The sequence below is a fragment of the Carica papaya genome, chromosome 6, assembly GCF_054855325.1.
Source record: "Carica papaya isolate Zhongbai chromosome 6, ASM5485532v1, whole genome shotgun sequence".
Taxonomy (NCBI): Eukaryota; Viridiplantae; Streptophyta; class Magnoliopsida; order Brassicales; family Caricaceae; genus Carica; species Carica papaya.
The window spans coordinates 17722910-17735871 of record NC_142314.1 but is presented as its reverse complement, the minus strand read 5'-3'; the positions used below and the strand labels follow the sequence as shown (position 1 = coordinate 17735871).

Below are 12962 nucleotides of genomic sequence, written 5' to 3'. Positions count from 1 at the left end.
TCACCACAATTCTTCTCACGTTATCCCGCATCAACAAACTCTTATCTGTTCGGATATAGCTTATGCGGAGTACCCTAACGAGGTTATTGATTGGACGGAGAAGGTTCTAGGCAACAGGAGGATTCCTAAGGTCAAAATGTTATGGCAGCATCACACTCTAGATGAAGTGACGTGGGAATTGGAAGATGAAATGCAGGACAAGTATGTCGAGTTGTTTTAAACTTTTTTCAACTTTGGAAGACAAAATTTTTTGTAAGGTGGGGATGTAATACCCCAAAACCTTTATGTTCGAATGCGGTGTTTAAAACTCTATATTTTCTAGACATTACAGCTTTTAATTTAATTTCTATTGGATATTGAAATTTATGCCGTTTGTGCATTTTTAATTTTTAATATTTCGCTTTATTAAAATTATAAAATTTATTTTATTTATTTTATTTTATTTTTATTCTTATATTTTTGTCAAAAATTATTTTTAATTCCTTAAAAGAAAAATGAAAGACAAATAAAAAAAACAAAAAATGGCAGGAAAAAATCCCGTGAACCGCAGAAACAGCCCGCGAGCCCGCGCGCATGCGAGGTGGACCGTGCACGTGCCTATGCACATGTCACGTCGTGTGCTGTGCACGACGTCACATTGCGCCTGCCTGCACGCGGTCATGCTGTGCAGTCATGTCGCACGCTTGTGTGTGCATATGCCTGCGCGCGCACGGTTGCACACGCCTCTGTCCAGCCCCTGCATTGCAGCTGCAGCCCGTAAGCTGTCAGCGCGCGTCCCGTCGGTCTGCATGCAGTTAGTTGTTACATTCGTCAGCCGTCCGTTGCCGTTGGCCTCCACATGCTGCCATGCGGCAGCCATGCACACTGCCACGTGGAAAATATACATTTTGCCTCCCATGGCTATTTAAAGCCCCTTCGCTTCCTCTTTTCTCCCATTCCTTCCATTTTCTTCTCTTCTTCACTTAACCAAAGGCTTAGAGAGAGAAATTAGAGAGAGAAATTAGAGAGAGAAAGCTTAGAAGAGAGAGTCTTGGGAAGAGACCGAAAAGCTTTCGATTTTTACACGGTAATTCTCCTTCCTTCGTCCTTGGTTTTCTTTTCATGTTATATCTTAGAAAGAGCACACCCTTAGGCTCTTTATTCATTTAAATTTCAGAAAAATTACTTAACGACAGGACTTTACCAAACAACCTTCCTCTCTCCTCCCAAAAAGTAAACCAATCTCGAAAAGGTTAAAGTTTTCGGTAAGGAATTTCTTGAGTATTTTCTCATAAATTCCTAAGTGATTTTCTATATAATTTAACTTGAAATTTTGAATGATCTTGATGCATGAATTTGAAATGTGATGAATATGAACGTGAATTAAGATGTATGATTGACTCAATGCATGATTATTTGAAGTATGTGTGGGTTTGACTTTTGGCCTTATCTTTGGTGATGGCGGAGAGGGTTGTTCTATTGGGCCTTGGCTTGAGAGGATGTCTCGATAGACAAGTACGGGTAAAATAAGTCTTTGTGCCGGAATAAGTTGTTAGACCCCCACCGGATCCTAAATGTGTGATGATTATAATGAAAGTCAATAAAATAAGTGAAAAGAATGAAAAATTTGTTTGACCATTATCTCTGAGGGGTTTCTGTTTTTATATCTAAATTTGTGTCTAAATATGTTGGTGAACCACTCATTGTGAATGAGACTGATGTTTCCTCTAATGAGAGTGGATTCGCGATCTAATCTGTAGGGGCCACAGTGGCAAAGCACAACCATTGTCATTAGTTTATGTCTAAAATGACGAATATGGACATGAATATGTTGCCATTCACAGTGGTTGTTTGGGGATCCCTTCTGTCCTCAGTTGATATAAATTAGAACGGTTTCGCACAAAGATTTGTAAAAGATGTTAATAAAACTTAACCATTTGATAACATGCTTAAAATAGTTGTTTAACATTTCATGTTCTAATAATTTTGTATGTATATACCTTTCTATTTTATCTTAATCTTCTTATGCTTTTTAGTTGGTTCAACTATTTTCAATTATACTACTTATTTGTGTTTTGACTATCTTACTTTCCGCTTTGCTTTTATGTCATTTTATGATATCAATGTTTAAAAATGAGTTTTAAAACAAAGATAAAGGTTTTCGTAATATTTCGAATAAATCCGCTAAGTAACAAGACGTAAAGGTAAGTCACTCATTTAAGTAAAGGTGTTTTATTCTAAAATTTAAATACTATTTCTCTTACTGAGTTATTTGAAACTCACCCCAATCCATGTTCCTTCTTAGATGATGGAAGTGATGATTCGCTCATTGAGTTGCCATTTGAAGTCTGTTTGGATCCATTCACAGATCGTTAAAAAGATTACAAAAACTTTATCTGTCTGCACTCTGATGAAATCAACTCGTAATGGAAGAAGTGGCTCTCGAGAACTTTTGTATTTTTATGTACTTTGGTAGCCATCTTTTTTGACCTCAGTTAATGAAATTTGAAACTCAAATTTCATTGTAAGGGATTAATTTTTCCACTGCAGATATATATTTTTATTATTGTACTCGTATTTGTTTTGTTATTTGACTCCCTTTTACCCCACCAGATATCTGGAATGTCACAGTTAGAAGGTTTCTTTTCTAGTCCAATTGTTCAAGGGGGTTTGGCATTGGTGGAATCTTAGACCAAATAACTTATCTCTATTGGGTAAATGACTTTCCCATTTCCCATGGAAACCGAACTCTTCATGGTACAAGGTGATAAATAATATCATGGGGGTAGCGGGGACAATTGAGATGCCATAGAAGGAAGAACCACTTCTCGCAACAGTCTCTTGTGAGCCATCTCCTAAGACTACTCATTCTTCATTCCTTTAACCCGGTTATAAGTGGGAGATGGTACTAGCGTCATCTTTTAGGAAGATAACTTGCTGGGGAATCAATCTTTGACCATTGAATTCCCTCTATTTTTCTATTTATCATTTAGACAAAATGCCCTATAACTTGTTTCACTCTATTACAGAGGCAAAGAACTTTCATTTCAGTCGAAACCTATCAAAAAGGGAGATCTTAAATACAAAACCTTTTAACCTTGTTGGAGCCGGTTCATATCTCTTTTCAACCAGGCATCAAAATTTGGACCTTGGATCCATCAGGCTTGTACAATGGTAAGTCCTTCTTTGAACACCTAACCAAAAACCACATCTTTAGCCACTTTCCTATTGCCATGACATTCTGCAAAGCTCCAGTTCTATCAAAGGTAAATGTGTTTATATAGTGAGCCATTCATCGAAGACTCAACACTGATAAAATACTACAGAATGTCTTGCTGCACTCTGTATCAACACTGATGAAATACTACCGAATGTCTCACTGCACTCAGTCTCCAGATATCTGTATCATGTGCTATAATAGAGGAGACAAACTTCCATTTATTCTTGCATTGCAAGAGGACACAATTTCTGGACCAAAATGATTGATCTCTTCAGTCTTTATTGGGTTATTCTTCCAACTGAGGAGAGTTTCTGTACCTCATACATTCACAGAGAGGTGATGAGAAAGGGAGAAAAGCCCATCTGGCAAGGTGCAAGATATGCAGGATTATGGTTTATATGGCTCGAATGAAATTGTAGGATTTTTTACGACCATTCCTCATCCTTCTATGAGCTATGGGAAAGGGTGACATTCTTAATCACCTTATGGGTCAAAGCGCATGGAATTACTCTGATATATCGATCTCAGACCTTCGTCAGTATTGGGAGGTGGTTATTTATATCCCATAAAACAGCTATCTCCTTTTGCAAGGATTTGGGAACGGAGAGGTTCAGCAAGAATCCTGGCAATTAAGGGTGTGGATAGAGAATCCCAGCCGAGTGTGGACACCATCAATTAAGGCACACGTTAGCTGTTTGCGATGAAAGCCAAAAAAAGAAACAATTAATGGAGGAGATATTGTGCCAAAGCCAGCTTTTGTGGGCACAGGTACACAGAGAGAATAAATGTACACTAGGATCAATCTGTGATAGAGTAGCTTTAGGGGTCAGATGTGTGAGCACAGGAACATGCGAGCAACATAAAAGAGGCTGACATAAGGAAAATGAGGCTACAAGCTCTGCTTTTTTATTTTTCTTTCTTAATTAAAAATAAGAGTTTAATCGACTATATAGACTGAGAAAAAATCCAAAAAAGAGGAAAGCTTTTGATACTATGTCAGCGATACCAAGTGTCTGAAAGTCTTTCCATTAACCTAATTGTACTAAAGAAGGAAGTAGTCCACAGTTCATATTTAATTTGTCTTAGTTTTCTGGATTTGTGTCCAGGTTTTTTCTTTCCAAGTATTATATTTGTGGCAGTATGGGTATTGAAATAAATCTGGACTGTCGTATTTTAGGAGTATTTGAAGTCTTGGTCCTTTGCTTGTGGTTGGCTATGTCTAGCACGGAGATAGAGATAGATAGTTCGTAGCAGTTCCCCAAGTTCTGAGAAAAAACAGCAACTGCTTGTATTCTCTCTGTTGTAATAAATTTCCATCTCTGAATTCTGTAATACTGTTAAAGAAATTTGTTAAAGTTAAATACTTATTTACGCAAGAGATCATCACGTTCTCCCTAAATGAGATCCTAAAGTAAGATGCAAAATAGGTCAAACAAGAAAAACCAAGAAACAATCAAATCTATTTTATGTAAACTGTCTCATAGCTTGATTAGCAGGGGCTTTGCTATAATACAATCCTTTCAGGACATGTGAATTGAACAAATAAAGTTCTGAAATTGAAAGACGGCTGCATATCAAGAAGATGACACTAGATTGTGATTTTGATCTCTGTTGCTTTCTTTTTTAGCTCCCAAATCCACATACTTTATGCTTTTCTTTTCTTAGAACTTCGTTGTATTTTTCACTTGCAAATGCTACATGCCGTTAGAAGTTTGTTTTTCTTGTATGTTTATTTGACAGTATCTACTCAGCTTTTTGTCCAACGCTTATTTTATGCTTTTCTCTGTGCTTGGAACTTTGTTTATTTTCCACTTGCAAATGCTACATGCTGGTTAGAAGTTTGTTTTTCTTGTATGTGTGTTTGACAGTATCTACTCAGCTTTTTGTCCAAAGCTTTATCTCTTTGCTCCATACGCATTGCAGATGCATGGAGGATTTAGTGAGCACAACTCGCTACGTCACTTGGTCCCTTCATAATAAGGTAATAATGACATATGAAGCATTTATTTCCGGGAAAATAAAGTCTTTATGTTAAGTTCTATTGATTTCTAACATGTTACTTTTTGAAACTGGATTATGCTCTGTAAACCCATTCACGTATAAGAAGTACACATTCTATCAGTTGTGTCTCTCCATTTCCATTGTAGGCCATGTATTTCCCGAAGCCATCTATGCCTGAAGATGGTAATGAAAGTAGGAAGCATGATTTATCATCCTAGAATTTTTTATTTTAGATCAGAGAAGCTTGAACGATTATATAATTTTTTCATTTGCATGTCTATCTCCTCAGTCATTTTGCCTCTCTTTCTGATGTTAAAATTTCAGAACCGTGCTGGTTTACGTCAATTTTTGGACTCATTTGGTGGAACAGAACAATCTGCTACTGTGGGTAATTCAGTACCTGTTGGTCTTTCCCAGGAGTCATCTACTGGGTCAGTTGTCTATGAGAAGCCTGACACTAAGTCAAGGACAGAGGTAAAGCTCAGTCATCTGGCTTCAGGCACGGATTCAAATTCTTATATTCAAACAACAGAAACAAGGCTGACTGACCTTCTGGATAGCACACTCTGGAATCGGAAACTTGCTCCTTCATCTGAAAGGATTGTTTATGCTCTAGTACAACAGATATTTCATGGCATACGAGAATACTTCTTGGCATCTGCTGAACTGAAGGTTCTTTCTTTTTTACAGTTCTATTTTGTTTTGATTTGAATTTCCTATTTCACCTCATGCTATTGATTCATTCTTTAAAAAATTGGAGAAAAGTAGAAAAAAGAGAGAAATTGGTTCCTGTAACTTTGCATTTTATTAATCCATATTTCTTATGTTCTTATTTCATGGATTTTGTACATTTGATTTCGCAGTTCAACTGCTTTCTTCTAATGCCAGTTGTGGATAAGTTGCCTGCTCTTCTCCGTGAGGACCTTGAATCTGCTTTTGGAGATGACTTGGATAATGTTTTCGATATCACCAACCTTCATCAATCACTGAGCCGACAGAAGCAAGACACAGAGATTGAGCTCAAAAGGGTAGATTCATGATGCAGCTTGGAGGATATCTTTTAATTATGTTTATTCAGCAAAGACACACACCCACACACAAACACACACCATATTGCATAAATTTTTTTATGTTTTTTAGTTATACTTATCCAATGTAATGATGATTTTGCAGATAAGGAGGCTAAAAGACAAATTCAAGATGATAAATGAGAAGCTCAACTCACATCGTATTGCTTCAAGTTTGTTGACCACTTCATCAGAGTGATTCACAGTCCATCATAAAATTAAAATGAACTGCTTAAAGGTATGCACAAATGCAAGAATATTTTCCGCAGGTGCACTTTCTTTAATTTTGAAGTTTGATGTTGAACTAAATGAGTCTAAGGTAAACTGGTCTTATTATAAGACATCCATCAACCCATAAATAATGATCTATAATTAATTGGGTTGGAACTCAAATTTTAATGATGCGAGCCAACTATTCATAAAAGCCATAAAGGCCCTAAGGTTTGTGATGAAAAAAGACCTAATGGTACAGTACATAACCTACGTTAAGTCTCTTGTGGCTGCTATATAAATGAGTAACATACTGATTTTAATCCTATTAAAAGGAATTCCTAAGGAAGAAAGGTAGGAGAAAAATCTTAGTGCATAATAGTTCTTCGATTTTACTGCAAGAAATATAGAGGGAAAATCAGGTTTATCTTTAAATTTAATTATATATTGCGTTTTTAAGTAATCATGTGTAATCCAAATTTCCATAATTTTTTCCACAATTGTTTATAAGAGCAGAATTACATTATCTTGGAACCCTAAAGTAATCATGGTTCTAAAACAACCATTCCATCAAGTTTGGTAGAAGAAAATAGAGATTTATAAGCATAAATTTGGATAATGAGGTATAAATCTATTTTCTTATGAACTTATTGATTTCATGTGGTTATATGTGTAGATTTATGTATCTTCATCAATATTATACATGATATATATGAGGTTATCGGGTAAAATTAAGAAAAAAAAATTGATGCAGAACCTAGTTGCCATTGATGGTGATACATGAAATATACGAGGCTATTGGGTATAAAGTGCGGGAATTCTGAGGATCTAACATATGGCCTTTTACAACTAATTCCTGCTATTCTTAGGCATCTAGATCTGCCAAAAACAAAGGAAATACTTGGTCTCATAACTGGAAAATTAAAAATTTCTTTCTATATCATTTAAAAAGAAATTTGGAACTGGTTGGTGAATCAAAACAGGTCATTTTGATTGTTTTTTTCCCCAATAACTAATAGTTACTTTAGATGAATTAAAATAATACCAAGAAGTTAGCTGATGTGATCTTAAATGACCCAAATTCTGTTCCAAGGATGCAATCCTGTATCAAGGAGGAATCCCACAGAAAGCAGAAGTCACACGGGACAATTACTCACGAGTCTGCAGCTGCACGGGAAGAAGAGCATGCAGCATGCACAATGCGCAAGCGCAAAGATGCAGCACATATATGTTACACAACACACGGATGCAGACCCGTGCGTGCAGGAAAAAGGAATTCCCGCAGGTCCTGTCCCAAGCAGAATGGACCAAGTTTGTTCAAAGAAGGCTTGAAACGCATTAAGAGACCTGCAAGCTTGGAGAATTACAAGGGAAGAAGAAAGGCCAACTTTTGGCCTGACTCGAGAAGGCCCCAAGGCCTCATGGCCAAGGAGACATTCTGCCAAGGCAGGCTGCGTAAGCCAGCAGCTTAACGTGCGTGTATGGGCATGCACATGTGTGACAAAGGAGCACCTGCATGCGGGGCATGCAGAAGATCCGAAGCCGCATGCAGCAGGGTGCGCTTGTGCGGATAGATGCTGTCACATGCACACATGAAGTGCACACATGCAGATCGCGCCCAGGAAGGCACATGTGTGGGCTGCCCCAGCCGCACGCACACCAGCTGCGTGCGCGCTTGCGCTTGGAAGCTTCCTTAAGCACCAGCTGCACGCGGACAACAAGCTTGAGTCCAAGGAGGGCTCCTCTTCCTTTTTCCTTATTTCCATCCGATTCCTATGCTGCACTCTATAAGACTTCTGGACAAAATTGAAATCCAAAAAGATGGATATTCAGCCAAGAGAGGGAGTCTACTTTAGTTAAGTTAGTAATATTTTATTAATTTATTTTGATGTCTAGATAAGAATTTTAATTATTTTATTATTTTTAGTAAGAGTCCTAGTCAAATTAAGTCTTAAAATTAAAATAAGAATATGTAATCCTACTTAGAAAATTAAATCTTATAAAGGCTCTCCCACTGGGCTTGTAATCACAACTTACAATTTTGAGGATTAAATAAAATTAAAGATTTGGCTTTTCAATTAGCTTTACCAATTTTCTCTTTCAAAAAAAAAATTAGCTTTACTAATTTTGAGTGTCCTTAAGCGTTTTCAAGTAAGGAAGGTTCAGACTGATTTTTTTAGTTAAGGATTCACAGTTAACTTATCGGGTAAGCTGTGATGTTTTTTCTATTCTTTTTTATTTTTTCCAATTACCTTGATTTGCAATCAATCTTATTGGTTGTGCTTCAAGTAGGAAGGGTAATAGGTGGTTAAGTTTTCTGATTGTTACGCTGTGTGAGGTTTTGAGAGTCAAAATGATCATTTCCCATCCCTCCCGTTTTATTAACTAGTACGTATATTGGGATTTTGTTTTCTTCTAGGAAGATAAGAGACAATCAGTTTACTAGAATATTTGCTTAGTTTTGGATTTCTAACAAGCTTGTTTGGTATATGGACACCCAGAGCATCTAGAATCATAACGGCCATGATTCTCTCTAGTGTTGACTATCTAAAATATTTAGAATCACTGCTACCAGGATTCTCTAGAAATATCCTTACTATTCTATTTTTCTCTTATACTATGCAGATCTTTTACAGTAAAAAATGTAAATCCCTTGACTATATCGTTCTTTGTTTTGCAACCGTTCATAGCTAAGTTTCCATGTATCAGAACCTTGTATGTATAGGTTATGGGCCTCTATTTGAAAATATAAAGAAAAAAAATGTTTCCTTCTCGTTCTACTATTGTTTTCAACATGGTATGAGAACTATGCCCATGATTGCCCCTTACCTCCAAACTTGATCGTCCTGAACTCCATAAGATTTTTTGTTCGTGAAGCCTAATTTTCTAAAACTTCAATGAGTTTCTTTTCCTCACGCTCAGTTCCTGTCACTTCAATTTAGGCTCTATTTTTCTCAGTGCAGCAGTGATATTTGTATGAATAGAGAGAAATGAATCCACTTACGGATCAAAGTGAGTGCTGATATGCATCTCAAACTTCCTTAGAGAATGTCGGGAAGTTGGCCTCTGGTTTTAAGCAGAGAGTGCCAACACGTTATTTGCATTAAAAAACGAACAACATGTCTGTAATGCCAAGTTCCCTTACAGTATTGTGTCGTCTTCCTTGGTGAACCTAAAAAGTAGGGATACCTGTAGGCAGAAACTAACAACTTGCTTGCCTTGTAATGTTCTCTGTCCTGCTTTCTTTAGTGAACAGAGAAAGACAGCCCAGGAGGTGGTTTTTTGGTTCATAAACAAGGAAAGTGGCTGCAGATAAAGTTGATAGGGGAACTGCAAAAATTTATCACCTGCTAGTATGGTGCTGATAGTTTTCCAATCAAGAGGTACTAGCCCAAACTCGTTGCTTATTACGGTTTGACTGTTAGTCATCCATAGTAAGCTCACTTAGCTCTGTTATGTTAGATGACATTTCTTGCTAATAGTAAAAAACAAAATGCAATATGGAATATAAAGCCAGGAGCTTCAAACAGTATAACAGGTTTTCTAGACCTCCTTGAACTATATATCAAGCTTAGATAATGATAAAGTTCATACTAAGATGGGTTATTATCACATATCACTAGTAAAGGTTACATTACTTGCGCACCCTCCATTGCACTTTCTTCTATCCTTCACGTTCCTGATTTTTCTAGTAAGCTGTTCTCTGTAAGTGCAATCAACAATACCTCAATTGCAAAGTTGCCTTTATCTTATTTAGTATGTTGTTTCAGGAACTGAGGAGAAATAATTGGCTTTTTTACATTGCAAGACGAGCTTTATGTGTTTGTGGAGAGTAACAGTTCTTTGGTTCCTTCTAGAACTCCAGCAATTGGTAGGTGTGCATGTATCTGGTAATCAACAATCTATACAGTTGCATAGGAGGTTAGGTCATTCATCTTTTTTTTCTTCTTTTGTTAGTTTGTTTAAGAAGTGCAATTCAGAATAGTAGTTCTTTTATGTGCGTTAATATGCAAAACAAAAAGAACTACTTATTCTTTAATCAAAAAGAAACTTCTTGTTCTTTTTTAACTATTCATTCTATTCTGTAGTGCATTAATTTATTATTTAACTGTAGATGTTTTTTTTTTAATTGTTATTGATTGTTATACTAGAATGACTTAACAACAAAGAAAAAATCATTTTCAGCATGTGAAATATAAAGCCAAATCATTCTATTGGAAAAAAATATTTCTAATTGATAACCTATAAACTACATGGATGATGCTTTTTGGTGCTACCTGTTTTGCAATAGTGCTCAAATGGGTTGTTGAGCCTCCATGCTCACCATGGGCTTTCCGCAAACCTTAACAGGGACATGCAATTGTTGTTAAGTTGCCTACTTCGAATGCCTTTTGAAACTTTAGGCTTCCTCAAATCTTACTAAGAATAGACAATGTTAAAAAGAATGCATGTTATATATATTATTAAAATTGAGGGCACTATATATATTCTTAAGGTAGTAAAAGAAAATATATAATTAATTACATATATGGGTATTTTACTAATATACCTTTTACCTTGATTATATAAAAATATACTTTCTTTTTTAGTAAATGTTTCCCAATACCCCCTCTCAAACTGGTTAATAAATATTATCTATTCCCAGTTTGGAAATTATCATTTGAAATATGTGATTATTCGACTCTTTAGTTAACACATTAGCAAGTTGTAAGGTGGTGAGTATGTATGGCATGTAAATCACAATCGCTATTGAGTTTCTCCTTAATAAAGTATTTTTCAAATTTAATAAGGTTGGTTCTATCATGTTGTATCGAATTGTGTGCTACATTAATTGTTGACTTGTTATTTCAACAGTCTAATAGGCCATTCTTATTAATTTTTAAGTCTTACATAATTAGTTTTGGCCAACACATTCATTAACCCCTTGGGCCATTGCATGAAATTCCGACTTTGTAGTAGATCGGGTTACTGCATTAAGTTTCTTACTTCTCCATATGATCAAGTTTCCAGCTAGCAAAGTACAGTACTAATAGTGGATCTTCTATCAACTAATGGTTCTACATAATTTGCATCAATGTAGGCTTCAATAATCAACTAGTTATTTCTTTTAAATATAATACCTTTCTTTGGTGTACCCTTCGAATGGTGGAGTACTTGATTTACAATTGTATCTTCTTGAGCTCGTGCATGAATTGACTTCTCATGCTTATTACGTATAGGATATCCAGTTTGGTGTATGAAAGACATACTAGTTTTCCAACCAGTCTTTGGTGTATTGTCTTATTAATATTTGGGTCTTCTTTCGCCAATCTAGTTTGTGATTAAGATTTGATTAGGGTACTAATAAGTTTACATGCCAACTTCTCAATCTCCTTCAAAAGGTCAGTAACATACTTTCGTTGTGAGATAAGTATCCCTATTTTAGAGTAAACCACTTTTATCTCGATGGAGTATTTTAACTTTTCTAAATCCTTTATTTCAAGTTCTTTGGCTAAACATTACTTGAGAATCATTTTTTCCCTTTTATCATTACCTATCACAGTTATAGCATCCACATATACTAGAAAAGCTGTGACCTCCCCTGAATTGGAATGTTTAATAAACAAGATATGATTTTCCTGACTTTATTTGTAACACATAGCTAGTGTAACCCTTGCAAATCTTCTAAACCATGCTCTGGGAAATTGCTGAAGCCCATACAGTACAGTTTTTAGTTTGCGCACTTGATTGGCCTTTGTGCACATGGTAAATTTTGTAGGAATTTTCATATAGATCTCTTCTGCTAAGTCTCCATGCAAGAGCACATTTTTCACATAAAATTGTTTTAATTGCTAATTAGAATTTGTACATAAGGATAATAGAACTACATTCCTTATTCATTTTTAGTGGTGCAAAAATCTCTTGGTAATCAATCTCATAAATTTGGGTATTATCCTTTGGCTACCAATCTTATCTATTTAAAGAAGTTATGAAGTTATTTTGAGGGAAGTTTTTCTCTACTTTCTGCTTGCATTTTCCAACTCCAAAAGAGCATATTTATACACAAATAAATAACAACTTTTCTGTACCAGAACCGGACTTTGTGGGGTCAGGGAATATTCAGAATTGGTGTAGGTGACACACCACCAATTCTGTTATTCTCCTTTCTACGGTACACAAAAAAGGACAAAGGAGATGACAACTATTTTCTACATTTTCTACACTCTTCCTCAATCAAAGTTTATATAGATGTTGTGTAAATCTAGATTGGATACAATATTTTCAAATACATGTTTAGGAAGAATTTTGGTTAATATATGTAACACCCAAATTTTTATTATTTTTATTTTTTAATTTATATTAGAATTTTAGTTTAATTTAATTTAATAAAAATAAAAATAATAATAATGATAAAATATGGTAAAATTATTTTTGGGATTTAATTGAAATTGATTTTGGAAAAAAAGAAGTGAAAATTTGGATTCTGGGGGTGTTTTTGAAAAGAA

The 12962-nt window shown here is 35.5% G+C and overlaps 1 protein-coding gene across 6 annotated transcripts in view; it reads left to right on the top strand.

Annotated features, from left to right (window-relative positions):
- The window catches only part of ARC5 (P-loop containing nucleoside triphosphate hydrolases superfamily protein), a 66848-nt gene that overhangs the window by 41350 nt on the left and 12536 nt on the right, over positions 1-12962 (top strand). The window contains exons 14-19 of one of the 6 annotated variants that reach the window (XR_015821674.1): positions 5123-5180; positions 5525-5872; positions 6064-6228; positions 6374-6505; positions 9727-9860; positions 10248-10545. Coding sequence is in view for 5 of the 6 variants with exons in the window: in XM_088222972.1 (XP_088079098.1) it covers positions 5123-5180; positions 5525-5872; positions 6064-6228; positions 6374-6466 (664 nt within the window). In the remaining variant the exon portion in view is untranslated. Of the gene's footprint in view, positions 1-5122; positions 5181-5524; positions 5873-6063; positions 6229-6373; positions 6506-7570; positions 8556-9726; positions 9861-10234; positions 10546-12962 lie in introns of those variants that run through there. The other 5 variants (XM_022040852.2, XM_088222972.1, XM_088222969.1 and 2 more) reach the window with 5 other exon arrangements.